The 26,337-nt window shown below is 31.9% G+C and overlaps 7 protein-coding genes and 1 long non-coding RNA gene across 11 annotated transcripts; 4 read left to right on the top strand and 4 right to left on the bottom strand.

Moving 5' to 3' along the window:
- Positions 1–6,175: 6,175 nt before the first annotated feature.
- Positions 6,176–6,939, bottom strand: LOC130666155 (uncharacterized). Its single transcript, XR_008989614.1, has 3 exons — positions 6,695–6,939; positions 6,422–6,548; positions 6,176–6,329 (listed from the first exon to the last, which is right to left on the bottom strand). It is a non-coding gene; the product is annotated as an uncharacterized LOC130666155 (long non-coding RNA).
- A 393-nt stretch (positions 6,940–7,332) lies between these two features.
- On the bottom strand, positions 7,333–7,932 carry LOC130666148 (histone H3). Its single transcript, XM_057466937.1, has one exon. It carries the CDS (start codon positions 7,895–7,897, stop codon positions 7,487–7,489), a length of 411 nt encoding a protein of 136 aa, XP_057322920.1. The 5' UTR covers positions 7,898–7,932; the 3' UTR covers positions 7,333–7,486.
- Positions 7,933–8,200: 268 nt separating this feature from the next.
- On the top strand, positions 8,201–8,583 carry LOC130666152 (histone H4). The gene has a single exon (XM_057466942.1). The coding sequence runs from the start codon at positions 8,220–8,222 to the stop codon at positions 8,529–8,531; it is 312 nt and encodes a 103-aa protein (XP_057322925.1). The 5' UTR covers positions 8,201–8,219; the 3' UTR covers positions 8,532–8,583.
- Positions 8,584–10,525: 1,942 nt separating this feature from the next.
- On the bottom strand, positions 10,526–10,964 carry LOC130666149 (histone H2A). The gene has a single exon (XM_057466938.1). The coding sequence runs from the start codon at positions 10,929–10,931 to the stop codon at positions 10,554–10,556; it is 378 nt and encodes a 125-aa protein (XP_057322921.1). The 5' UTR covers positions 10,932–10,964; the 3' UTR covers positions 10,526–10,553.
- A 326-nt stretch (positions 10,965–11,290) lies between these two features.
- Positions 11,291–11,955, top strand: LOC130666150 (histone H2B-like). The gene has a single exon (XM_057466939.1). The coding sequence runs from the start codon at positions 11,313–11,315 to the stop codon at positions 11,685–11,687; it is 375 nt and encodes a 124-aa protein (XP_057322922.1). The 5' UTR covers positions 11,291–11,312; the 3' UTR covers positions 11,688–11,955.
- A 365-nt stretch (positions 11,956–12,320) lies between these two features.
- On the top strand, positions 12,321–13,085 carry LOC130666147 (CDGSH iron-sulfur domain-containing protein 3, mitochondrial). Its single transcript, XM_057466936.1, has 2 exons — positions 12,321–12,527; positions 12,635–13,085. Exons 1-2 carry the CDS (start codon positions 12,465–12,467, stop codon positions 12,995–12,997), a joined length of 426 nt encoding a protein of 141 aa, XP_057322919.1. The 5' UTR covers positions 12,321–12,464; the 3' UTR covers positions 12,998–13,085.
- A 665-nt stretch (positions 13,086–13,750) lies between these two features.
- Positions 13,751–16,814, top strand: LOC130666135 (kinesin-like protein KIF23). Its single transcript, XM_057466906.1, has 2 exons — positions 13,751–13,914; positions 14,069–16,814. Exons 1-2 carry the CDS (start codon positions 13,904–13,906, stop codon positions 16,569–16,571), a joined length of 2,514 nt encoding a protein of 837 aa, XP_057322889.1. The 5' UTR covers positions 13,751–13,903; the 3' UTR covers positions 16,572–16,814.
- A 266-nt stretch (positions 16,815–17,080) lies between these two features.
- LOC130666138 (phosphatidylinositol 5-phosphate 4-kinase type-2 alpha) lies at positions 17,081–24,687 on the bottom strand. 4 transcript variants are annotated; one of them, XM_057466914.1, is made up of 10 exons: positions 24,594–24,687; positions 23,979–24,216; positions 22,568–22,665; positions 21,190–21,300; positions 20,615–20,851; positions 19,292–19,430; positions 18,707–19,006; positions 18,469–18,644; positions 18,256–18,398; positions 17,081–18,192 (listed from the first exon to the last, which is right to left on the bottom strand). In XM_057466914.1, the coding sequence occupies exons 2-10, from the start codon at positions 24,111–24,113 to the stop codon at positions 18,005–18,007; spliced, it is 1,527 nt and encodes a 508-aa protein (XP_057322897.1). In that variant the 5' UTR covers positions 24,114–24,216; positions 24,594–24,687; the 3' UTR covers positions 17,081–18,004. The 4 variants fall into 4 exon arrangements, with proteins under 4 accessions (XP_057322897.1, XP_057322896.1, XP_057322899.1 ...); XM_057466913.1 differs by having other exon boundaries at positions 24,531–24,674; XM_057466916.1 differs by lacking the exon at positions 20,615–20,851 and having other exon boundaries at positions 24,531–24,673.
- Between the last annotated feature and the right edge of the window lie 1,650 nt (positions 24,688–26,337).

Here is a 26,337-nt window from a genome sequence, read left to right as displayed (position 1 = left end):
ATCGTAGATCATTTCTGTAACTCTCTAAACATGAATTAATGAATATAAGTGAATAATCACTAATTCCAAGTGCGAACCGAACCACTAATTTCAAAAAGTGATTCGGTTGGCACTCAGAATGAGTGAATATTCACTTCTTCATGTTCATAGAGAAAATAGCATGATTATATATCATTTTATATACTTACATTGAGCCATTTTGTACAAGTAATTAAACATGATATATGCATTATAGTTGTATGCAAATATTCTTTTTCCATATAGTAATAAATTTAGTTGTTGCATTCAAGCAGTCGCACATATATTTTAAGAAATAGAACCCCTGTAGAATGAACATGTAGCACCTGAATGATTAATAAAGTGAAATTTTGCAAGTAAGAAGGTATAATAAAAAAATTATTTGTATTGTATTTTAGGGCCACCAAATTTTTTACTCGTAGAAAATAATTGAATGTTTTATATTCCTTGATTCAAATCCTTGCTCCAATATTAATGTCCACTTTTTAAATGCACTCAGAAAATTAAAAACTACTATCTATTAAGTTATTACTTATAATGCAAAATAATAACAATATTGACTAAGTCGGTCTCAGCGAACTAATAAAATAATTTAAAGCCCAGAGAGAATATTCCCTGTGCGGCGATTGGATTGTAGGAACCGACGTAAAATAATAACAACAGCATTGACGTCTGTACCTGCGAACCAACGAGAAGTAGTAGAAAAATATTGCGGGTTACTAAAATAAAGTTATCACGACTTTATAATTTGGTTTCCACGTTATTTTGAGGAAATCTCAAAGAAAATATGTCTTGCGTCGGGAAATTCTTTTTATTTCTGTGTACAGATTTTTTATGATTGGATACTGAAGTTTTAAAACATTGAGTTGGAAATGGCTCTTTTCAGGGCCACTACATTTTATGTTCATAGAAAATAATTCAAGTTCTGTAACATTTAAGTTACATCCATGCTCCAATACTTTTCCGCAGTGAACGTTTGGTTATTTTAAATGACTGACAAAGAATTACAATTTTTTAACATTTATTAAGTTACAATTTACACTTTAGTTTAGAAATACATTTATCTTTAATTACAGAGATGATAGATAAAAATTCTGCTGACTAGGTTAGAGAATTTTTTACTAATTGCCGTAAAATACAAGAAAAAAAAAGTTTTATGAATCTGCAGACTTTAATGGGAAAGAATAAAGTCAAGGATGGGTCTTATGGGTATGGGGAAATTTTTTTTAAAGGAATTATACTCTGGAAGAAAAAAATTTTATATTATTTGTATGGAAAAATAAGCTTGTATTTTTTATGAGTGTTTTTTTAGTATGATTAGAAAACTTGAGAGAATATACGTGTGAAAAATTGGGGGGGCCCTGAAAAGGACCCGAAACTTAAAAACTTTCCTAGTGGTGAACTGGCGCTAAAAAGTGCCGTTTGGTTTTAATTTTTTTTTTTTTTTTTTGGGTTTTGGGTATGGGTATTGTTTTTTTTTTTTTTTTTTATTTTATTTAAAATCAAATTATTTTTATTAAAATTGAAGAATAAAACAAAATTTTTCAAATTACCAGTTGACTGAAGTGACGTTTCCTTCAATAAATTTTCGTCTTCATAATAAAGCTCTGGAAAGTGTTGATGTACGTCAATTTTATTAGTAATAATTTATTTGATGGAAGATCTGACTAAAAGAATGAGAGAAAAATAAAAAAATTTATCTTAGTTGATCCCTGAAATTGAAATTTACAAAAAAGTATTTATCGTTATAATAGGGTGCTAAAAGTGCCATTTGAAGTTAATTTTAAAAGCAATAATTTATTTAATATGAGAAATAACTGAAAGAATTAAAAAAAAAAATGAAAAAATATAATATTAATGAGGCCCTGGAAAGTGCAATAGGATGTAAATTTTATTAGTAATAAATCGTTTGATGTAAGATCTGCCTGAAAGAATGAAAAAAAAAAAAAAAAAAAAAAATTTATGTTAGTTGGAGGCTGAAATGTCAATTTTTGAACAAGTTTTCATCGTTATTTAATATGAAAAATAACTGAAAGAATTAAAAAAAAAAAAAATATAAGTTAGCCCTGAAACAAAAATTTTCAAAAAAGTTTTCATCATCGAATAAGGCAATGAAAAGGGTTGATTGGTTATTAATTTATTGGGAATAATAAAATTTATTTACCGATCGTAGTCGATGATCAAATTCATGCTGAAAGAATTCATATAAAAAAAAATGTATATTAGTTAGATACAAAAAGAGTTATTAGATTGATCAGAAATAATAACTCTTTTTTTTTTTCATTAAAAATAATCATAAATTTTTTTCCAACCATTGAAAATACCTGATAAATTTCAATGGCACAAAAATCCATTTCGCGAGAGTTCGATGAACGAACTGATTTTTTAAATTCACAAAACGTTTCTCGCATGGTCGATGGAGGATTCACAATTTTCAACTTAAAATTATGGACGATGAAATGATTTGGTGATGGGGAAGAAATGGTGAAACTTCAAAACCATTTGAAATTTGGGAAGATTGGGGTCAGGGAAAATTAATGAGGGTTATCTGTACAGAAACGCAAGTTGGTTACAGGGTTTTGTTTCGTTAATTTTTGTCATTTTTTTTTAGCTTTGGCTTAAAGTCGGATTGACAATTCGCAATAATAAAGAGTAAATAAAAAATTTTCCCTAAGGAATAGTGACTCATCAAAACCATTCCGATGACGATAACATGAGATTTTGGGAGAGTCAACATTGGGGATCTTTTTATAGAGAAAAAAATTTCCTTTTTTAATAAATTTTTGTAAAGTTTTTCATACGTTAGTTTAAATTCCAACTTAAAATCTGCAGTAATAAAAAGTAAATTCAAAATTTTGCCCATGGAATGGCGACTCATCAAAGCCATTACGATGAACTGAATACAAGATTTGGGAGGTTTAAAATTGGGGAATTTTTTATAGAGGAAAAAATTTCCTCTCGTATGGTTCCTGTAAATTTTTTTGCAAGTAATAAATGTAAAAATAAATATTCAAATTTTTCAATGCGGATGATATGTAAAAAATTTGGCAACGAATGATGAGTCGTCAAAATCATTCTCATATTAAAGATATCAGCTTGTAAAAAATAAATTATAAATTTTTTGTAAACTAGAAAAATATAAATAATAATTACCAAGGTCATAATATTTACCAACCAAAATTTGAAACGATTCGTTGGAAAAAAATACTTGTCTTGTCATTAAAAAATTTTCATTCAATCATAATTTTCTTGTCAAAAATTCAGTCACTTTAAATTTATTTCATTTGACTTTATGTATATTTTATTTTCATTTTATGTAACGTAAATAATTAAATATTATAGCCCCTGGAAAAATAACAACATTTAAAATTTGAACCTAAAGAAAAAATTTATTCTTTCACTCACTTGAAATTATTTTGGCTTAACCACCACAAGTTGTCTATAATTTTACTGCCAGTTCGAATTAATTTTCCATGGAAACTGCAGTTTAATTTTATATTCTCTGATTGTTTAAATTGCAATTAAACTTTAACTTTAATTCATAATTTCTTTAATGTAAACTCTAGCGTTTGATGTAAAAATAAATAAATTATTTTAATAGATCAGTGAAGAATGAGATGAAAATGGAGACTTCTGTTTGAAGTCAAAACTGATTATTATGAAAAATAAATTTAATTTCGATAAAAAATATTTGTTGTTTGAAAACCCGATACGCGCCGGATAATAATTCGCTCTATATCGAACCACGGACCTGGCTATTTGTCAACGCGAACAGAGGCTGTTTATTCACAAAAAGAATTTACATATTAAAAGTGTATTTTTTTTTTATTAAATCGGCGCACAAAACCTTAAACTTGCTCACGGCAACCGAGCTTCCGCTTGACTCTGACGAGAAGTGTTGACACCTATATGGTTTGACAGAGTCAAAGGACATGATAGGCTGGAACAACAGCGATCAACGCAGTAGTCTACAGCGGGCTCGAATTACCCACAGGAGCAGACTCAGCCACTGTTTTCCTGTTCTAATAAAAGCTAAATGGAATGAAAAATATTTAAAAAATAAAAACTGACTACCGCGACCGGAGCCCGGTGGCTCAATAATTATTCGAACCGTGACTTTAAACTTTCAAACGCGGGCAGAGGCATTTTTCATTCATCGACGCAGAATTTACTTTTTCTATCAGCAAACAAAATCCTGAATGCTCACGGCAATCGAACTTCCGCTTGACTCTGACGAGAAGTGTTGACACCTATATGGTTTGACAGAGTCAAAGGACATGATAGGCTGGAACAACAGCGATCAACGTAGCAGTCTACAGCAGACTCAAATTGTCCAAAGGAGCAAATGGCCTCTGCTATACTAATTATAAATTATTTAAACTTTTAAAATTACAGTCAATAAATTTTCTCACCGATCAGAGGATTTTCCGAACGATTTGTTAATTTTAAAAAAATTTTTTTGAGAAATCGGGTGCCAGATCTTGTTAAAATCATGTAATGTCATATAATAATAAATGTAATATAATAATAAATAAAATAACGGCGGACAAAAATGACTCTAGGTGCTCACAACATTTAAAACTCCGGTGAATCCTCCCCTGCGCTGACGCACTTGGGTCATTCATCGTTTAACTACACCAGCGCACATTTAGCTTCCCTTCTCCCCACATAAAACAGAACTAGTGAAAATACACTAATTACCAGAGAAATAAGTACCCCTTTCGCTACCCTCTCACTAGTAACAAGTGTTCAATATTTTCACTATCTCAAATTTCTGGGAGTCCCCCCAACAGCCGATTCCGGCCCAGTCGCCCTTACTACAGAGGTGCATCCACGAGTCCTGAAGTAACTGGTGGACACAGTGACTCTGTCGGAAAAGCGACCGATTCGGAGACTGTAGCAGATAGAGGATCATTTTGAACAGAGAAGCTGCGCTTATTTGTATTTGAAAATGATTAATTTACATTTTTAAAAAACAGTTATATTCATTATACTCGAAAAAAAAAAGATTAATTACAAAATATGCAACTTCTCTGTTCAATGACCACGTTATCCACCACCTCCGCACGCCCGAAACAGTACGAGACTGCACGGCTCTATCTGCTCGCTATTTTTAGTGATAATGTAGAACCCCCGGAGGGGATGTGCCCACAGCAGACAGATCTCTCTGTGAGGTCTATCGTCGGATTAATAAATGTCCTGAAGGAGCATTCAGTGGCGACCCGACGGCAACCAGAAATTCCTGGCCCTGCAAGGCCCCACCACTTATTTACCTCTGAACTAATTTACAAAATTTACTCTTTAATTTCTTGACTGAGCTCATTTTGACCCTAACTTTTCAAAATTCAAAGTGATTTTAATGAAAACGCGACCGCTGGTTCGGCCTTGACCAGACAGGCCACCAGTATCTTAATTTCTTCAGGATCAAGATACGGCAACTTGAGTAGCCCCGACGGAATGACTAAACGTAAAACTAAAAATGAGCTCAAAAATATTTTTTATCATAAAATTCAATGATCATTCATATTGAAAATATATATAAATAAAAAGAGTTTTAATTATTTAAAAAATACCGCTGTCATCTCATTTTATCATTGATCTGAGTTAAATAATCTACTTATTTCTTCATTTAAATTTATTTAAAATATCGAAATTCTTTTATTGAAAAGTGCGCAGTCTAATCGAGCCAATAAATTTAATTGCAATTTTTAATATAGCAGAGAATAAATAATACTCGAAATAATTTGGCAGTTGCCACCAATTCAACCGAGTTCAATTTTCGGGCCTGAAAGATAAATACCCACTTACTTAATTTTTGAAAATATTACGAAGCTGTGGGTTTATTTTTTTAGTCAAAAAGCCTAAACGGGATTTCCGCTCAAATAAAAAAAAAAACTCCTAACAGAGAAATCGGTCGTTAAAAACAATTTCTGCTTACGAGCAGATATTCAAGAGCGCGGAAATTTAATTTTAAATTCATATGATCCTTGTTTACTTGCTGCAAACGACTCTAAAAAATGTGTCAAATTTTTTCTCGCATCGCGATTTTTCTTAATGGAATAATTTGAAATCAAAATAAAAATAATTTAGAATTTTTTCGCGCCTAATCCTAACGATCTCGACTAATAGAAATTATTGATTCAAAAACTCACATTCGATGAGTTTGTGTACAGCTTCAAGTTACTCGCACGCCTGTGTCTCAGCAGGCAAAAACCCAGCAAAATATTTCGGTCTTCTAATCAGCATTCGCTATATTTTTTCGCCAATGCTGGGGTCATTTTTCATTCAATTTTTTAAACGCCAGCCATATTCTGTAAAATAAAGAAAAAAAAGCCATAAAGTTTCTAGCCGCTAGACTGAATCGATGCATCGGACTTCTCTTATTTGTTAAAAAAATATTCACCTCAATCAACATAAGTAGAGAATTTACTTTGGAACCAGACTCGGTTCCAGTCGCTATGTTATGAGCTTCAAATTTCTCATGAAAACTCATTTGACTTTCGCATTTTTGCTACTGCTAACAGCTCCACCTGTAAACATATTTTTCGGGACCGTTAATTTTTTGTTTAATGACTGCGCATGCGCGTACACTCGTGAGTTTGAAGTGAACTCCAAAGTTTCCATTGGCAATTTGCTGTGGAGTTTAAAATAAAAAATAAAGATGGAAAATACGTACGTTTTTAGTTTTGATAGAGAGGCTGTCATTGGCCTTTTAGAAGGCTCGATAAAGTTTGTAAAGTAAAGCAGCAGTAAGAGGTTCGTTCTTGAAGATAGCAGGTTGATAGTAGCAAAAGAGATATTTAGTAAGCGAGTAGTTTAAGTCGCGGAGCTAAAGCTTTCAAAGGAGCCATAAGTACATTTAATGACAATGAAATAAATCCCCGAAGGTTCAAAGTGTCATGGAGAGACAGGTGCTACCTCTTTGACAGTTGAGCAGCGATTGCGAATTTTCGGAATTAGCAGGTGGATTTATAAGCTAATCTCACGGATTGACCGAATCACAGCACTACTGCGATCCTTGGCGCTGATTGGCTCTGGTTAGAAACGTCGGTACCTGCGAGCCAATCAGATGACAGATCGCACTTAAACGTGATTGGTCGGTTTTAGGTAGAGGGGGTTTAAGTTTATCTAATCAGAGGCCTTTATTTCGTAGTGCTCTAATTTTGAAAATTTTTAATTTTAAGTAAAGGAAATTGACTTTTCTGTGATTGGTTCGCGCTAACCGACGAAAAATAATAACAATAATTATTCCGTCGGTAGCAGCGATCGAATTAGAACGCAGTAAAAGCAATAGTTAAATTTATTTTTAAGGTTTATAAAAATTTTCCAAGTCGGGAAATAGATTTGGCGATAGTATATAGGAGAAAAGGAACGAATTCGAAAAAACTTGATAAATTTTCTTTGTTTAAAAAATTTGTTGGCCCTGAAAAGGGCCGTTTGGTTTGTAAGTTTCAGAGGTGGAGATAACTTAGGCACGTTCTCCTCGGATACGACGAGCCAACTGGATGTCCTTGGGCATGATGGTGACGCGTTTGGCGTGAATGGCGCAGAGGTTGGTGTCCTCAAATAGACCAACAAGGTAGGCTTCGCTGGCTTCCTGAAGAGCCATCACAGCTGAGCTCTGGAATCGGAGATCAGTCTTGAAATCCTGAGCGATTTCACGAACCAGACGTTGGAATGGGAGCTTGCGGATGAGGAGCTCAGTACTTTTCTGGTAGCGACGGATCTCACGGAGAGCTACTGTGCCAGGACGGTAGCGATGAGGCTTCTTGACTCCTCCGGTAGCTGGAGCGCTCTTACGAGCAGCCTTGGTAGCCAGTTGTTTGCGTGGAGCCTTTCCACCAGTTGACTTACGAGCGGTTTGCTTAGTACGAGCCATTGCAGAGCAGGTAGTAGAGAGAGCGAAGTGTTTCGTTTGAGAACGAAGCGCTGAATGAAAAAAAACGCCGGTTTTTGCCTTTTTATAGACTCAATAGACATTTCCCACTTTCTCGGCCGACCATCTACGGCAGAGGGGATAACTAACAGAGCGACTCTGTGATTGGTTCAAATCAAAAAGTGGGGGAACATTTAACGCGTTCGTTAAATTGAGCAGAGAGGGTAATCGCAAGAAAGTCTTTATAATCCGCTGCTTCGTCGTCCCGGAGCAATAACTGACTTGTTCTTTTCGTGTCAACTCGTTCTCACTGTCGCTTTGAAAAATGACTGGTCGTGGTAAAGGAGGAAAAGGTTTGGGAAAAGGAGGAGCTAAACGTCATCGTAAAGTTCTTCGTGACAACATCCAGGGAATTACCAAACCAGCGATCCGTCGTCTGGCTCGTCGTGGTGGAGTCAAGCGAATCTCCGGTCTGATCTACGAAGAAACTCGTGGAGTTCTCAAGGTCTTTTTGGAAAACGTGATCCGTGACGCCGTCACCTACACCGAGCATGCCAAGCGTAAGACCGTCACCGCCATGGACGTTGTCTACGCTCTGAAACGTCAAGGCCGTACTCTTTACGGTTTTGGAGGTTAATTTTATCACTCGACTCTGCAAAATTTAAACAAAACGGCCCTTTTCAGGGCCACCAAATTTTTTACACGTGAAAAATCAATCAAGTTATTGTTTTAAATCCTCTTATATTCTAGTTTAATAAAAATTAAAAATTAATTTCGTTCCTTTAATTTTATAATCACGATCCGACTACTCAGTCCTGGTGGACGGAGAAAAAAATATTGCTCTCAGAAGTATACTGTATAGTTACAGTAACAATACGCTATAATTATCTACTAGATTGTTACTGCAACGATCTACTGTATCGTTCTGACAACAATACGGTGGATAGCTCTGAGATCTATACTAGACTGGGCCAAAAAAATTGGCTACTTTTTTTTTTCTTAGCTCTATCGAGAATATTATTCAGAATAACAAAAAAACAATTTCATGAAAGTTTGAGCCCTTAATATAATTTTAAGAGGTCTATCATCGCTATTTTTTATTTTAATTCATAATTTGATGTTTTACGTCAGAACTGCTAAAACATTGGAGTGAAAAAAAATCATTTTTACTTATTCTTATGTAAAATTGAATTCCCGTCAAAAAGGTCTGATTGAAAATTTTCGTCAGACAAGCCGTTTCCGATTAATAAAGCTTAATAAATTGATATATTTTTTCGATTTCACATTTTTACTTATGAATTTTGTAACTGATGAATCAATAAATATCTAATAAATACCATGACAGTTTTTTGAAGGAAATTTAATGCTCTATAAAGAGGTCTGTTAACATTTTTTGCTAAATTCACTCCTTCGAAAGTTATTCAAGGTTGAATTTGAGTCAAAACGATTTCAATAACGTGAATAACTTTTTACCTCCGGTATTTTCTGTTACTTTCGATTGAAAGAGCCTCAGAAATCGCCAGTTAAATTCTCTGGAAATCCCAGAGATATCCCATAAAAAATATAGACCCAGCACTCGGTGTTGTTAAAAAAAAATTGAATTATCGTCAGTTAAATTCTCTGGAAATCCCAGAGAAATCCCATAGAAAATATAGACCCAGCACTCGGTGTTGTAAAAAACAAAATCTGTCTATCGGTTGACCCTGCGGGCCAGCCCTAAAACTTCCCGCTGGTTTCGAGCTCCTTGAGCTCGAAAATTTAGTCTTAGATACATTTTCGAGCTCTTCGAAAGATAGAATTATCGCCAGTAAAATTCTCTGGAAATCCCAGAGAAATCCCATAGAAAATATAGACCCAGCAATCAGTGTTGTAAGAAAAAAATAGAATCATCGCCAGTAAAATTCTCTGGAAATCCCTGAGAAATCCCATAGAAATTCTATAGAAAATATAGACCCAGCACTCAGTGTTGTAAGAAAAAAATAGAATCATCGCCAGTAAAATTCTCTGGAAATCCCTGAGAAATCCTATAGAAAATATAGACCCAGCACTCAGTGGTGTAAGAAAAAAATAGAATTATCGCCAGTTAAATCGACCAAAGCTTCTATTTGCTGCGCAAGTGCAACAAAGATAGTACTGTTTGTGTACGAGTGTAATAGAGAAAATGTGCAAGCCCCTAAATATGTGATTTTGTTATGTTCAATATTACAACCATACATACCAATAGGTAAAATTTCCAGGACCTATTACCGTTGAAGATTAAATTCGTACCGTGAATGGAATTTGTCGATTGGAAATGAGTTTAGAGAATAAGATTTCATAAATTTGGGGAGGTGAGATAGATCCTCTTATTAGGATTAGTTGTATGATGATGATGGGTTGAGTATGGAGAGGAGTAAAAGTGATTGGAGACGGTAATTTAATTTCATTCCGAGTAAACTGACAATGAATCAAAATGAATTTACAATGGATGGTATTCAATTTCTAGCCAAAGACAACTCGTCGCTTAATTGGCTAAGTCATTGTGTTGACATTACATGTGATTAGAAAGGTAGACAATTATTTTGATGAAAATGATAATACTTGAAGATAACTTTCGTTTTAAAAAATTTGGTGGCCCTGAAAAGGGCCGTTTTGTTTTGAATTTGAATCGATGGTCAATTTAAGAGCTGCTTTTTTCGGTTTTCTTGGGCAACAAGACAGCTTGGATGTTGGGTAGAACTCCACCTTGAGCGATGGTGACTCCAGAGAGAAGTTTGTTCAACTCCTCGTCGTTACGGATGGCCAGCTGGAGATGACGTGGGATGATACGAGTCTTCTTGTTGTCACGAGCAGCGTTGCCTGCCAACTCGAGAACTTCAGCGGCCAGATATTCCATAACAGCTGCGAGGTAGACTGGAGCGCCAGCTCCAACACGTTCTGCGTAGTTGCCTTTGCGCAACATACGATGGATACGACCGACTGGAAACTGGAGTCCAGCGCGACTTGAACGAGTCTTTGACTTTCCCTTTGCCTTTCCTCCTTTACCACGACCAGACATGATGATGAGTTTTGAAATTAAAAGTATCAATACAAGCGAAGAGAGCGAACTCTGAGAGCGATTATAAAAAAAGTCGCCCGTCGCAATTTACTCATATACTTTTTTACCGGAACCAGCGACCTAATAGCAAGCGCGTTTCTATCCCCTCCACCTTTTTCTGCGCTCCCATTGGCTCGCAGGTCCCGATTTTTGTTTACTATTGTTATTATTTTTCAGCGTCGGTACCAGCGCACCAATGAGATTACGTTTATCCCCTCCAATTACTTTTGAGCGATTTCATTGGCTCGCAGTTACCGATTCAAAAATTATGATACCGTTGCCGAAGGCAATTTTTTGCCAAAATCCGACTTATCATTAAAGTCAGTTTCTCTCCACGTTATCATGCCGCCTAAACCCAGTGGTAAAGCCGTCAAGAAGTCTGGCAAAGCCCAGAAAAACATCACCAAGAGTGACAAGAAAGGGCGCAAGAAGAAGCGTAAGGAAAGTTACGCCATCTACATCTACAAGGTCTTGAAGCAGGTCCACCCTGACACTGGAGTCTCCAGCAAGGCCATGAGCATCATGAACAGCTTCGTCAACGACATTTTCGAGCGAATCGCCGCTGAAGCTTCAAGACTTGCGCACTACAACAAGCGTTCCACCATCACTTCCCGGGAGATTCAAACTGCAGTCCGTCTTCTGCTTCCTGGTGAATTGGCAAAACACGCCGTCAGTGAAGGAACCAAAGCTGTCACTAAATACACTAGCTCCAAATAAATTTCCTGATCCTCAATAAAAACCAAACGGCCCTTTTCAGGGCCACCAAATTTTTTAAAACGTATTTCTTTCAAGTTTCGAATGAATATTTGAACAACAATTTTAAATTTTTATTTTTTAAATTCGATCCCATACTACGGCACAATATCAAAATGTGTGTCTCATATATTTACTTATATAAAAGAGATAATTAAATTCAAAAATAAATTGACATTGAAACAGCACTAAGACGCAAATAAAAATTTTTTAGATTAAACCTGACGTAAATGAACAAAAGTTCACCCGTTATCAAGACTTGCCGTTTTCAAGAACCGCCTCTCGGTTTTCGTTTGAAAAATTTTTAAAAATACCTTGAGGTCTAATCAAAGTCCAATAATTTTACGTATTAATTTTTTTTTCTTATGAAATGGTTGAATTTAAGGATAATTTATAAGTGGCCCGAATTCAAAATTTTTCAAATTAACAAAATACTGAAAATTCTGATTTTTGTTAAATTTAAATTTTTTACCAAATTCAATGGTTGTCAAATCATCAGTCTGTCGTGACATTGATAATTAATTATTAAAAAAATCAAAGTTGACATTTTACTGTGACGAGATAAAAATTTTTACCAGACAATTGCGTTCTCAACTTGGTCACAATTTTTTCACCGTAATTAGAGGTTAGAGTATCGATTATCTCGAGCAACTGAAACCGAGTCTAGACTTTGCTCATAACCTCAAACTAACCCTGGAAAATAAATTATTCCAAGTACCTGAGGAAATAAAAATATAAATCATGAGTATCATAAATATAACAAATAAATTGTCAAGTTTGCGTGTGAATCGAAGCTGGTGCTGGGTAATTATTTATCAGTTAATTAATTATTCGTAATTTCTGGGCCCGGTTCATTGAACTGACACCAGCACTGAAAATTTTAAAATATTAAATTAATTTTTGAAATTTAGGCTAAAGTAATTCGGTACTCAACGAAAGAGGAGAAGGAACCCGAGATTCCCGTCAACGAACTCCAAGGACTCTTTAGTGCTCAGAACCAGAAGGAAAACGGGAAACCCTACGACAAGAAGCCGTTTAGAATGAGGATTGAAGCCGGCAAAGACTACCAGTGGTGTCTGTGTGGGCAAAGCAAAAGCCAGCCCATTTGTGACGGCACTCACAGGAACATCTTCCTCAAGATAAAGTTACGGCCCATCAGGTTCCGGGTGAAAGAGACCAAAGACTATTGGCTTTGTAATTGTAAGCAAACTTCTAATAGACCTTTCTGTGATGGTTCTCATCTGCGAGAGGATATTCAAGAAAAAAGATTCTGATAAATTTATTATTTTTATTATTTTTCAAATAATTGAAGTGTCAGTAATCATGTAAATATTTTTATTCAATTAAAATTGTTACATTGAATTATTATTTTTATTTTTAATTAATTTCCTGGAATTTTTTATTTAAATCTCCCTTGGATTTTATTAAATTTTACAAAAATTTATGACAGTAAAGTCTGCATGATCCTGAAGTTAACCGACGATTAAAAATTTTTGGACTTTTTTTCTACATCAGTAAAAAAAAAAAAATGCACTTGTAGGAAATTAAAAGAACTACAAGTGCATTTTTTTTAAACATTTTTTTTTATAATCTGTCTTTTTGAATAAATTCCAAAATTATTAGATGTCAGCTAATTCCAGTATCATAAGTTAGCGGGCATCTGAAAATTTTAAAAACTTTGAAATAATAAAATAAAATTAAATTTAAAAAATGCACGTTTAGACAATTAAAAAATGAGTAGATGCATTTTTTAAACATTTTATTATTTTAATTATTTAGTTTTTTTATATATAATTTAAAAATTGTCATGTCTACATTTACACATAAAAATTTTTAAACCCGGGAATTAAAAAATTTTAATTAAAAAAAAAATTAATTTTGATATTTACAAATATAACATTTATATTAATAAACAAAAATTAATGCGTATTTTTAATGCATTAAAAATCAAGATTAATTTCCATGAGCCTCCAAGATCCGGGATTGGTAAATTTTGACGTTGGAATCCGGAACTAATTCAATAATTCAAACCTAGACGCTGTTTTTAACCGTCACTTGTTCACAAACAAACAAATGTTTAAATAAAAAGTTATTACTGACATAAAAAAGTATAAATAATAAAACAAATAATTATCCAACAAGTTTTTTTATATAAATAATAAATTAAAAATTAAAAAAAAATGAAGTCTTCGTAAGTATTCATTTATTTTATTTACCACAATTAGGTTATGCGGTGACAGTTGATGTTTAAAATAAATTATTCAATTAAAATATGAGAATTATTTATAATTTTAAATAGATAATTAATTTTAATCTGGTAATTATTAATGTTAAATTTTTTTTAGACGAATGAAACCCCCGGTGTCAGCTAAGAAACCATCGACGACATCCAAAGATCCAGTTCAAGTTTACTGTAGGATTCGCCCGATGCAGAATCCAACAGACGTGTCATGTATGAAAATAATCTCCGACCAAACGATACTGATAACTCCACCAGAGTCATCAGTTAACTTCCGCAATGCCAACAGCAAGGAAATCCAGACGACGTTCACTAGAGTATTTGGTCCAGATACAAAACAACGTGATATATTTAATTTAACATCTCTACCACTTGTTGAAAATCTCATCCACGGTAAGAATGGTCTTTTATTTACTTACGGCGTAACCGGAAGCGGGAAAACCTACACGATGACCGGAGAGCCGCAGGACGGGGGAATAATGCCGCGATGTCTAGATGTTTTGTTTAACAGCATCAGCAATTATCAGGCGAAAAAATTTGTGTTTAAACCTGATAAATTGAATGGGTTCGATGTCCAGAGTGAGACTGATGCGATGCTGGATCGTCAGAGTGAAATGCACGCCGGGTTGATGACACCATCGCGCAATGCAAATGGGAAATTCAAAATCAGGCGGCAGGACAGTGACAGCGACAGCAACCCGATGATTCCTCGGGAGCCAGACGAGTCTCAGGTGCTGAATGTTGACCCGGATAATGCTTACGCTGTTTTTATAACGTACGCGGAGATTTATAATAACAGTGTCTACGATCTGCTGGACGATGGCGACCCGCGAGTCAAGACGATGCAGAGCAAAATAGTCCGCGAGGACGGAAACAAAAATATGTACGTCCACGCGGTGACGGAGGTTGAAGTCAAGAGTGCTGATGAGGCTTTCGAAGTATTCCAGCGGGGACAGCGTAAACGCCGGGTTGCGCACACGGCCCTCAATGCTGAGTCTTCTAGGTCCCACAGTGTCTTCACGATACGGTTGGTCCAGGCACCGCTTGACTGCGATGGTGAGAATGTTATCCAGGATAAAAGAGTGATTTGTATCAGTCAGCTGTCTCTGGTTGATCTTGCTGGCAGTGAACGCACCAACAGGACTAAAAATACCGGGAAGAGACTTAAAGAGGCGGGTAATATAAATAACTCACTGATGACATTGCGATCTTGCCTGGAAATTTTGCGGGAAAATCAAACTCAGAGCACAAAAAAACTTGTTCCTTATCGAGATTCAAAGCTGACGCATTTGTTTAAAAATTACTTCGACGGCGAGGGCAAGGTCAGGATGATTGTCTGCGTCAATCCACGTGCTGATGACTATGACGAAACGATCCAGGTCATGAAGTTCGCGGAAATGACTCAGGAGGTACAGGTGTCAAGGCCACAGGCTAATAAATTGGATCTGGGATTCACTCCGGGAAGGAGACAAGCCAATAAAATATTTAAGGAGGCGCGAAGTCGTTTGGAGAAAGAGGGCCGTGATGTTGGAGACCTGGACATTGATTTGGGACTCGTTTATAGTCTTGGTGGATCATTCCCTGACTTTGATATCAACAATCCTCATGACGACAGTATTATTACAACGTTGATGCAGTTCTTGGAGCAGAGAATCAACAAACGTAATTTATTGCGCAGTGATCTTGAAAGAAAACAAAATGAATTTCGTAAAATGCTGGTCAATTTGGAGCAGGATAATAATTTTTATAAAAATGAAAATGTGTCACTGAAGGCAGTCAACGCCCAGCAGAAGAAAACTCTTGATGCTTTGGGTAATCATATTAATAAAACAGAGTCTCAGATTAATAGTTTGCTGAGAAAACTTAATAGTGCCAATGAAACCATAAAAAGTCTGCAGCAGGAGCTACGGGACCGTGATCTGGCTTTGAATCAGCGGCTGATTGATAAGCAGAAGGTCAAGCAGAAGTACAACACCAAGATGCAGATGGAGACTGACAAAATGAACAGGGAGTTGGAGAACCGACTGAGACAACAGCGTCTGCATCTTCATAATCAGATGAAAGATAAAGAAGACAAGTTGAAGAAAGTTAAGCAGATTCTTGACAACGAAGAGAATTTTGTGATTGACTCGGCCAAGGATTCTGCTGAAAAAGAAGTCATGAGCGATGGAAAAGAAACTGTTGCTGAGCGATCCAGGCGTGACACCAGAGTTGCTGTTGCCAATTTGAGACACAGAAGATCTCAGAGTGCCGACAGGTGGATTGATCACCGACCTGGTGCTCTCGTGCCCATCGGTACCATCCTCCAGCCGCTGATGCGCCGGAGAAGGAGCGTCTCCAAGTTAACGAGTCCCAAGGAAATAACTGACGGAGCTTCTCGGTACTGTCTGATGGCACAGGAGCAGGACACTGACGGGGAACTGGAGACAAAATTATACAAAGCTGATATTGTCCCCACCAGCGGTGGTGGTGCTCAGGTTGTTTTCAATGACATCGAGTGTCTGAAACAGCTGTCACCGACCAGCTGCCGCAAACGCAGTGGAATTGACAACAAAGAAAATGCTGATGAATTAATTACTGATAAAAAGAGACCGCGTGTTAATAATTAGTTATTATTAATTTATAATTAATTTTTTGTTTTTAGATCTATTATTATTATTTAATTTTTTACATGACAATTACTTAATTTTTTATTTTAAATACGATGTTTAATTTTTTGTTGTTCAGTTTTATTTTTGGTGGCAAAAAATATTTTATAGTTTTGATAAAATTAATTTTTAAAAATATGCTTTTAAAATTTAAAAGCGGGCATTTAATTATTTTTGTTTAAAAGCAAATTATTTAAAAAAAAAACTTGAAATATTTTTTTTTACTAAAAAAAATCTGAAAAAAAAAATTAAACGTCTTTATAATAATAATAAATAAATATAATTTTATATTAGTACTTATAACTATTTAATTAGTTGTATTAAAAAAATATTTTTAAAATAAAATAACATTTATTTATTCATATGTTTGTTTTATTTGACTGGTATTTTTTTTTATTAAAATTAAACTTACAGTTCAACAACTAATTTTTTTTATATCAATTTGAAGTCTTAATTATAAATTCAATATGTATTTCTTTAGTGTGATATTTATTGATAAAAATAAAGTTACATAAATTTTGAAATTTTCAACATGAAAAAAAATTATATAAAAACTTCAAGTTTTTAAATTATTGAGCATTTTTTTTTATGCATTAATTTTAAATATTTAAAATGGCAATAAGAGCATACAAAATTTTAAATCTCTGAGCGGCATTTTAATGAAAGAAAAATTTAAAATTTTCAATAAATTTTAATTGTTTATCAAAAAAATAATCCAAGTATTGTTTTAAACAAAATGGCCGGAGTTTCACTCTCAAAATGGCGCGCTTATTTTAAAACATAACCAAATTCCAGTACGCGTACTAAAGTAATTTTTATTTCATTGCTTAACAAAAAAAAAAAGAAAAAAAATTAGCAAAAATAATTTTTAAATTTACGAGACTAGATAGAGACCTTAAAGTATTTAAAATTAATAATAATTACATCAAGTTTAATGTCAATTTAATTATAAAAAATGATTAGTATTTCTGTTTACTTTTATTTATTTATAATTTATTATTATTATTAAAGTTTTAATATTTAACTTTTTTTTTTTAAATACTCCTTTAAAATTACGCTTTCTTTAGATCATCTCGCGTGTTGTACAGTTAATTTATTTTGATTCTAAGTTATTATCTATTTGCGCGTTATTTTTATTACACTATAAAAAATAAATAAAAAAAAAGAAGTAAATCACTTGACAGTAATTAATATAATATAGAAAATGACAATGTAGTGCGCATGTAATAAAACGCAAAGAAAAATAATAATAATAAAATTTATCTTTAGTTAGAGCTTTTGTATCGATAAAAAAAAATAATTTAAACCAATCGACGGGACGTTAACGTTCGTTTGATTCAATTTTACTTAAATACTAGTAATAAGACTTATTTTAAAATAATGTTTTAAATTATTTATTCAATGGCCTTACTCATGAATTCAATAAATCGCTTGCCATACTGCTCTGGATCACAAGTCGAAATCCCGTCGACGTTAGAACCGTATTTAACAGTTTTAGCTGCTTTGGCCGCTTGTTTTCTTACTCCGTAGTGGGTCAGCACATCAATTATTGCAAGAAAATATATTTCTTTATTTGGAGCTCCTGTTAAAATATTTATCATTATTACAAATGAAATAAAAATAAATATATGAGTAAATAAAATACCTTCTGCACTAGGAATTGCATAAATATCTAGCTCAGGAATTATCGCTCCCTCGTACTGAAGACTCATTTCTCTCATTAATCCGGCGTGTGGTGATTCTGGAGGCGTTGTCATGGCGGCAACTCCACTCCAGCCCCAAGTTCGACTGAACAATGATAATTATTTAATAATTAAATTGTTTACTATCTCAAGAATTGTTTTATTAAAATAATTACTCGGCAGTAGGTCCCCGGGAATCGATTCCACTCCCAGACTCGCTGTCTTCTTCGTCTTCGTGGTTGTCTTCATCTTCACCGCGCTCAGCTCGCTCTCTGTTCTCCTGTTCGGCTCTTGCGCAGTCATGTAATCCCAGCAGTAATGAATAATCCATCAAATGTAATCTTGTAAGAAACTAAAAAAAAAATGTAATTAATTATCATTACTGTTATTGTTATTTAAATACTAAATGCTTACATCGACATCGGCTGTTAATGTTTCAATTAATTTAGTCTTGGCTTCGTCGCCGATATAAATCTTCATTCCTTCTTTAACGAAATCATTGTCTTTGTATGTTGGCAAATCTTTTTCTTTCTCTTTATCAGATGCTTCGCGATCGACCGTTGAACCCTTGAGATCAAACTTCTTGTGCGTGGTTAAATGATTTGAAAATACATTTCTTATTGATACTACGTAATGCTCGACACCGTCAACAGTTAAACGATACATTCCTAAATACTGTGGCAATAAAGTCTTTCCATGTCTTTCTACAATATACTGAAAAGAAAAAAAAATGTTGAAAAATTAACAAGTGCGCACCTCAATCGCTCATTATAATCATTATTTTATTTTTGGTCAAATTTTTGTTATTTAAAATTTTTTTTAAATTGTCCCGCCTTTTTTCTCAGATATCACACTTTCTTTTCCAATCCTGCTGTCACTCTAGTGCTGTTACCAGTAATTGATGGAAAAAAAAATAATAAATGGCAGCTAAATTTTTTATTAATTACCAGATTACCGAATTTTTCCATTAATTAATTAATATATTTATTTATTACTTACTGGATGGTAGTGTTTCAAAAATGAATGCATTCTCTCCACTTCCTCGCTGGTTAACGTTTTTATTATAAATAATTTATCATAAGATTGATAAAACTTAGCACCACTTTTTCCAGACGAGTCGTCTAGTGTCGGCTGGGATCTAAAAAAAATAAAAATAAAATAATTAATTCAATTGTTACTAAATTTTTTAAATTCACACCTTCAAATCCAAAAGCTTTGACAACTATTTTTATTTTTTTATGTCAAGTGCACACGATTTTTTTTAAACCGTTACCTTTTGAATGATGAATTTTTTTATGTTCTGGCATTTAATTTTACTCTGAAATATTTAAGCGCGAAATAATTATTTTACAAAACGTTAGCCTGGTATTTTTTGAATTTAAAGTTTTAAAAATTGCGGGGATTTTCAGTAAGATTTCTATGAAAATTTTTTCCCGAGAATTTAAAATTTAATTTTCGTAGAACAAATTAATTGAATATTAAATGAATATGTAAATCCTGTTTAGGAATTTAAAATATAAACCTTACTAACCATACAAGGACAGTTAAACTACAATGTAAACTTTAAACTGTAACATATTATTGATGCGACATGTATATAAATTACGCGATCAATTCTCCAGCTTATTAATTCATAAGCTCAAGCTCAACTCACAGGCTTGCGTTTAAATCGTGTTGGTGAGCTGTGTATGTGATAAAAGCATAAGCTCATTGATATACATATATTTAATTACCAAATATATACAACGTATACCAATAACAATAACAAAACATTTTTTCTTTCCATCCTCCCAACAAATTTATTTATTTAATTAAAACAATTAATGGGTACTTTTATTTTTAAAATAAACTTTGCATTGTGTTAGTGGTGCAATTACTTCATATGAATTATTTTAAATATAACAGTTTATATTTAAACTCTATCTCCAAGTTAATTTATCTGCAAGCGATATTTTATTTAAAAATTTGAATTCCTACCAGTGACATCTAGCGGTAAAAAGAAATAACAATCGGTGTTGGCAGCACTCACCTTTGGCTTGTGATGCCAAAACTTATTTTAATTATTAAAATAAATATATAGACAATTTTTTTGATACCAATTATGAAGCTGGTAAAATTAACTTGAATAAAAGAGTGTAAATAAATTAAAACTGCTGTGTATTTAAAATTAAATAGTTAACTGTCTCTATCTGCAGCACAAAAAAAAATAAAAACGTGAATTTAAATTAAAAAAAAAAAAAAGAAAACGATCACGTTAATCACAGACGACGACAAAAAAAACAGTAAAATGTATTAGGGGGAACACAAAATAAAATTTCAAACCTCAGACGTTTTGGTTTAAAACTGTAGGTACGTTGCGGCTTATTGATATGGGGTAATTGTGTTTGCGCGGTTGCAGAAGTTGCTGTTGACGGTACTGTTATAGTAGGAGCTGTTGCGGATCTCTGTACCAATTGATGTATCCTGGGAATTGAATTTGGTGGCCTATTTATATTGTCACCAGCATTTTCTCGTTTTTTCAATCGACCCAAACCTCGCGACGGATTAAAGACACGACATCTACATTATAATTACAATTATAATTACAAATTTTAAAAACTTTATACACTGATTCCTAATGGTTGGTTTTTTTAGTGATGGGCGGATGGAAATTTATTTATTTCGCCGACTTATTTAAAGATTTCATAGATAATAAATAAAATTTATAATATAATTATTGATTTATGAATTATTTTGCCGACTATACGCTATTGGAATTCGTTTGAAAAGAGCTGGGACAAGTGACTTTTAATAAATGTCGCTGTAAAAATTATTTATGTTTTTAATTATGATAATTATTAAATTATGTGATAGCGTATAATCAACTATTAAAATTAAAAAAAAAAAAAAAATTATACCTGGTCATTGATTCCTTGTAATCAACATCATCGATACCAAATCTCTCACGCAAATTTCTGAATACTAATGGGCAGTACTCTTTTATTTTAAAATGTGATGGCATATTTTCTCTGTAAAATAAAAATTATGAATTTATATTGAATTTTAAGCTTTGAGTATCTAAAAAAATAATAATAATATTCAATCAGTACGATTTGATATTAAAAAATAATCAATTGGTAGACGTAAATCACCTGAATAAACATATAAATTAAATGATACTTGTTACAAGTATACAAAAAACATTAAAAACATACTAATGTTTTGAAAATAATTCAAGTTTTAGTTGTGTAATAAAATTATAAATATCTAAAATAGACATTTAGTGTTATCTATGCTTTTAAAATTCAAAAGTTGGTCTACTTTTTTAAATTTATGGCTCAGTATGTACGCACTTTAAAATAATAAATATTTATGCCTACGCGACAATTCTTTTAGCAATCGATACTTTTTCAATTATAGAGTAGATTTGAAAATAAATTATTTATTATTGAACAAACTTGGCTGCTAAAATGTTTACAACTTTATAAATATATAATAAAAACATTCCTAAGTGTCTACTGACTTTATTTCAATTAAAAACATGCGTAGTAATTTTATAAGTCTTGCCAATTTTTAACAATTACGTATGTGGTGTTTGATATAAATTCAAATTGTGGCTCAACTATTGAATTTATGACAAAAGTTATGAGGACCTTTTTTGTAGAGAATTAAATTTCCTATAAAAACATTTATATTCATTTTTATCATATCTTTGATAGTTGAGTCAGAATTACAATTAAAAGTACGAAAAGTTAAAAGTAAGAAAAATTTTAATTTCAATGAATAATTTTCCCGCGGCTTATAATTTAAATAGTAATTTAATTATTGAGTTTACGTAAAAATGTAAAGAGATCATTTTTATAGAGAATTAAATTTCCTACAAAAACATTCATCATAATTTTTGTGATATCTTCGATAGTTTATCCAGAATTCTGGTTAAAAGTTAACTGAAACAAAAATTCTTCTTGTTGTTGAAATTTAAACTTATTTTATAAATGCGATAAATGAAATAACTTCTAAATAGAATTACTAATAATTTCGAACTTCAGTAACTTATTCACAATAAAATTACCCATTAAAAACATTTAAGTATTCATTGAAAGATAGCCAGTAATACAGAAGACCTTCAAGGTTTCTATTATTACAGACACTCGACCAATCTACTATTAAACTTTTATATTTAGAATTAAGCCACTTTACTAGACAACCAATAAATACATAAAGAAAATACCTTTGTAAAATAATTAGAGGTATAAATAAATTTTTTTAAAAATCATTTATTGCAAATAAACTTACTTATTAAATAGATGATTATCAACTTTTAATTTGCTGTAAGCCCTAAAATCATCTGGTAGCAGCATAACTGGTATGTTTACGTGACTCAACTCATTTATCTGCAATTGTAAATAACAATATCAACAACAACATCAACAACAACAATAACAATTTATTTAATAATAAAAAATTCTATAAATATTTTTTTAATAAAAAAAAATGATGCAATAATTTAAATTCAGCAATTAAATGTAAAAGTGTGTGAACGTGTATGTGAAATAAATTAACATAGTTAATTGATATTTATCACGCGACACTGCTCTATTAAATTCTTATAATTATATATACATGTATATTTTTTTCTTTAAATAAATTATAGAATTTTTTTTTTTTAATATAAATTATTTAGAGTAAAATTTTTTTAGTTAGACTGAGGTATGGGAATGAAAATAACTTAAGGAATTAAATGATTTTATTAAAATAATAAAGTAAAATAAAATCAATAGGTACTTGAGTCAATTAAATATAAATTTTCTTTTTAACCCTTCACCTCAAAAATTAAAGACCAAAGGTCGTGTGTTACAACAATAAAAATGCGGTTTTTACAATTAAATTTTAATTACTTATTACTTGAGTAATTTTTATTTAATTTTATTGTTGTAATAATTAGTGTATAAAAAATAAATCACCTTCCCAGAAAAATAAATGATCCTGTCAGTAAACAATTGACAATTTTTTATTTTTAAACAAATCAATTAAAAAAAAAACTATAGGTGCAATTTTTGAAATATTTTTAATTTACACAGAAAAAAAGGATTTCTTGATAAAAAAAAATTTTTGCCCCAAGAAATTTCTTTGAATTTATCGTTTTTAAAAAAATTAAAAAAATATTAGACGTCAGATCAATTCAGTGTCAGAAAGAAAATTATAATAATTTAAAATATTTAAAATTTATAATTTATAGTAAAAAAAAAAAGTGATCATGAAATTTGAATATTTATTAACGCTGACATTGCGCAGTATAATTATTATGCGAAAGTATTAACAATAATTGTAAGTATTTGTTGTTTAAATAATTTAAATTTTTGTCTCTAAAGTAAATTCGGCAAGTGATTGAACGTATGATACTGAAGTTAGCAGACGTCTGATAATTTTTTGATTTTTTTTAAGACGATAAAAAATTTAAAAAAAAATATTTGAAAAAATTGCACATATAGTTTTTTAAATTTTCTGCATGTGCATATTTTTATTTATATTTTTTTTTAAAGTAAGTCATTGAAACAAAAATTCAAAAATTTTCAAATGTCTGCTAACTTCAGGATCATATTGAACGTTTGTCGTAATGACTAATAAAAAATAAATTAATCAAAAAATCAATCAGGGCTTATAGATTTTTTTAATGTAAACAAATAATCATAATAAATATACTTACAGTGTGATTGACACCCCACATAAAAACACTTAGGAGTGGCTCGTTGGCACGAAATAGCTTGACCTTTTGATGCTTAACACGAAAGTGTTTTTTCTTAAGCTTGGAGAGCCCGCCAGATGAATACGGCGTAGACATTTTTGTTGTTAATTATTTTACTTTTTATATGGTTTGAATTTTATCTTCTTCTTCTTGTTGTTTTTTTTTTTTAAACTTTTTTATTGTATGCTGTCAGAAGTACCTGATATAAATAAAGGTGATTATTGTTAAGATGTGTCAGAATAATAAATTTATTGAGTGTAAATTATTATCAGATTTATGTGATTTATCAAAAGGTGTAAAACGCGATAGATAAACAGTCGTAATAACTCGATTACGCCATCGAGTTGTGAGCTCACACGATTACTAAAATGTGGATGTATATATAAAGACAATTTATGTATTGATGTGTAAATGTAATATTAAAATTTATATATATTTATTGCTAGTAATATTATTATTGTTATTATTATTATTGATATTAGTTTTGTTTAAATTCATTGATTTTTTATTTACGGTAACACTGTAATTTATTTGTCGGAGAATGTAAATAATTAATTATGATATACATTAATATACTTTTTATTAAATAAAAACAATTGATGTACTCTGAGCGATAGTCAATCGGCTACTGATCTCTTTAAAAATGGCGGATGCCGCCGACATTGAGAATTTTTTATAAATATTCATTTTATTTAATTTTCTGCCATCTGTCGGTCTGATTTGAAATTTAAATTCTATGGCGGGCAGTCGCATGCGCGGGGAATTTTGAAAATTTTTTTTTACGACCGGAGCAGCTTGACATCTGAATTGAGCGACTGACTTTTCCCGATTGACCTTGAAATTAAATAAATTTGATTAAATTTAAATTTCTTGTAAGTAATTTATACTAGAAAAATTTATTCATATCATTGAATGCAAAGGAAGACAAGAAAATTTTTCATAGTTTTTATCATGAAAGAAAACTCGTAACGTTTTTCCACTGACACTCGATTTTTGAAAAAGTTTAAAAAAAAAAAAATCAAAATAATTCTCAATTATATTTACAAAAGTTATTTTAGAATTTTTAAAATGACATTTTTAAAACCAAACTTTTTTTATAAAATTTTGAGGATATTTTGCCTCCTATCCTCTAGATCTGAGATACTAAAGAAAGTTTCTTTTGTAAATGTGGTTGTAAAATTAAAATTTTGTTTAATTACTCAAAATCTTTTCATGCATTAATTTGTATACAATACGATTTGTGATATTATTTTTAATGGCCTAATGCATTTACAAGTGGGCTTTATTTAAAGGAAAAGGTTTGGGTCATTATAAAAGAATATCTTTAAAATGAAATAACAGTAACACTAATTATTTACATTTTCAAAATCTTTGGAAAAAATTTTTTTCCAACTGAAATTTATTTTATAAAAAATTAAAAAACTTAAAATTATAATAATTTATTTTAAAAACTTAATAATATAAAAGTTATTATTTTTCACTTAATTTTAATAAATCTTTATCACTTAAATATAAGGTAACAATATCTCTTATAAAATCATAACTAAATTTATATTTGAAAATATTCAAAAGAATATTTACAGCATTAATTATTAATTTTTTTATTCTTAATGCTGTTTCCAAGCGATAGAATATCATTCCTCGATACAATGGAAAGTTATCATGGAATTCAACTCTAAAAATATCACCATCTTCAACCCTGATTATTCCTATCGCTAATTTGCGAGTAGATTTATGCAAGATGCTGTAATAACTAAAGTTAGTATCAGCAAATTTTGAATTCTTCAAAAGTTCTACTTCTTTATCACACGTTTCGCGCAATTTTTTAAATTCACTGCCTCTTATATTTCTTGAATTCAGTTCGGATACATAATAATTGCAAGCAGTCATTTTAACAAGATGTTCTTTTATCATCGGGATAACTCTACTCGGGCTGTCTGGAGAAAATCTCGGATTTAATTCAACTGCTGGTGTTCCAGGTCCTATATTGACATCAATGCCAGCATCCAGAAGATATTTCACCATGGCCTCACTACTATTTTTCACTACCGCAGTATGGAGCATAGAGTGGTCATCCCTTTCGTTTACAACATTTACATCAAAATCATTATTTCCCAAGAAATATTTAAGTAATTCAGTACTTCTTTTTTCAACTACCATTCTTGGGATGTGGCTCACATAATCAATCCAGAGGGCCGATCCACGAGGGTAATATGGCCAGATAATCTTCACAATTTCATCAGTTCCATACTTGATTGCTTTACAAATATATGAGGTCAAAAATCCCTTTTCTTCTTTGGACTCAATCTCGACTTCATTT

The sequence above is a fragment of the Microplitis mediator genome, chromosome 3 (assembly GCF_029852145.1).
Source record: "Microplitis mediator isolate UGA2020A chromosome 3, iyMicMedi2.1, whole genome shotgun sequence".
Classification (NCBI taxonomy): domain Eukaryota; kingdom Metazoa; phylum Arthropoda; class Insecta; order Hymenoptera; family Braconidae; genus Microplitis; species Microplitis mediator.
The sequence above is the reverse complement of the archived record's forward strand: the minus strand, read 5'-3'. Positions and strand labels throughout refer to the sequence as shown.

What these genes read in the sequence shown, in the direction of transcription:
- LOC130666148 (XM_057466937.1), bottom strand. Translation starts at nt 7,897, where the DNA reads ATGGCTCGTACTAAGCAAACCGCTCGTAAGTCAACTGGTGGAAAGGCT.
- LOC130666152 (XM_057466942.1), top strand. Translation starts at nt 8,220, where the DNA reads ATGACTGGTCGTGGTAAAGGAGGAAAAGGTTTGGGAAAAGGAGGAGCT.
- LOC130666149 (XM_057466938.1), bottom strand. Translation starts at nt 10,931, where the DNA reads ATGTCTGGTCGTGGTAAAGGAGGAAAGGCAAAGGGAAAGTCAAAGACT.
- LOC130666150 (XM_057466939.1), top strand. Translation starts at nt 11,313, where the DNA reads ATGCCGCCTAAACCCAGTGGTAAAGCCGTCAAGAAGTCTGGCAAAGCC.
- LOC130666147 (XM_057466936.1), top strand. Translation starts at nt 12,465, where the DNA reads ATGAGTATCATAAATATAACAAATAAATTGTCAAGTTTGCGTGTGAAT. An exon ending in TGAATCGAAGCTGGTGCTGG is followed by an intron (nt 12,528 to 12,634) that starts GTAATTATTTAT and finishes TTTGAAATTTAG; the next exon opens with GCTAAAGTAATTCGGTACTC.
- LOC130666138 (XM_057466914.1), bottom strand. Translation starts at nt 24,113, where the DNA reads ATGTCTACGCCGTATTCATCTGGCGGGCTCTCCAAGCTTAAGAAAAAA. An exon ending in GATAATCATCTATTTAATAA is followed by an intron (nt 21,301 to 22,567) that starts GTAAGTTTATTT and finishes TTTATTTTACAG; the next exon opens with AGAAAATATGCCATCACATT. An exon ending in CATTAACAGCCGATGTCGAT is followed by an intron (nt 18,645 to 18,706) that starts GTAAGCATTTAG and finishes TTTTTTTTTTAG; the next exon opens with TTTCTTACAAGATTACATTT.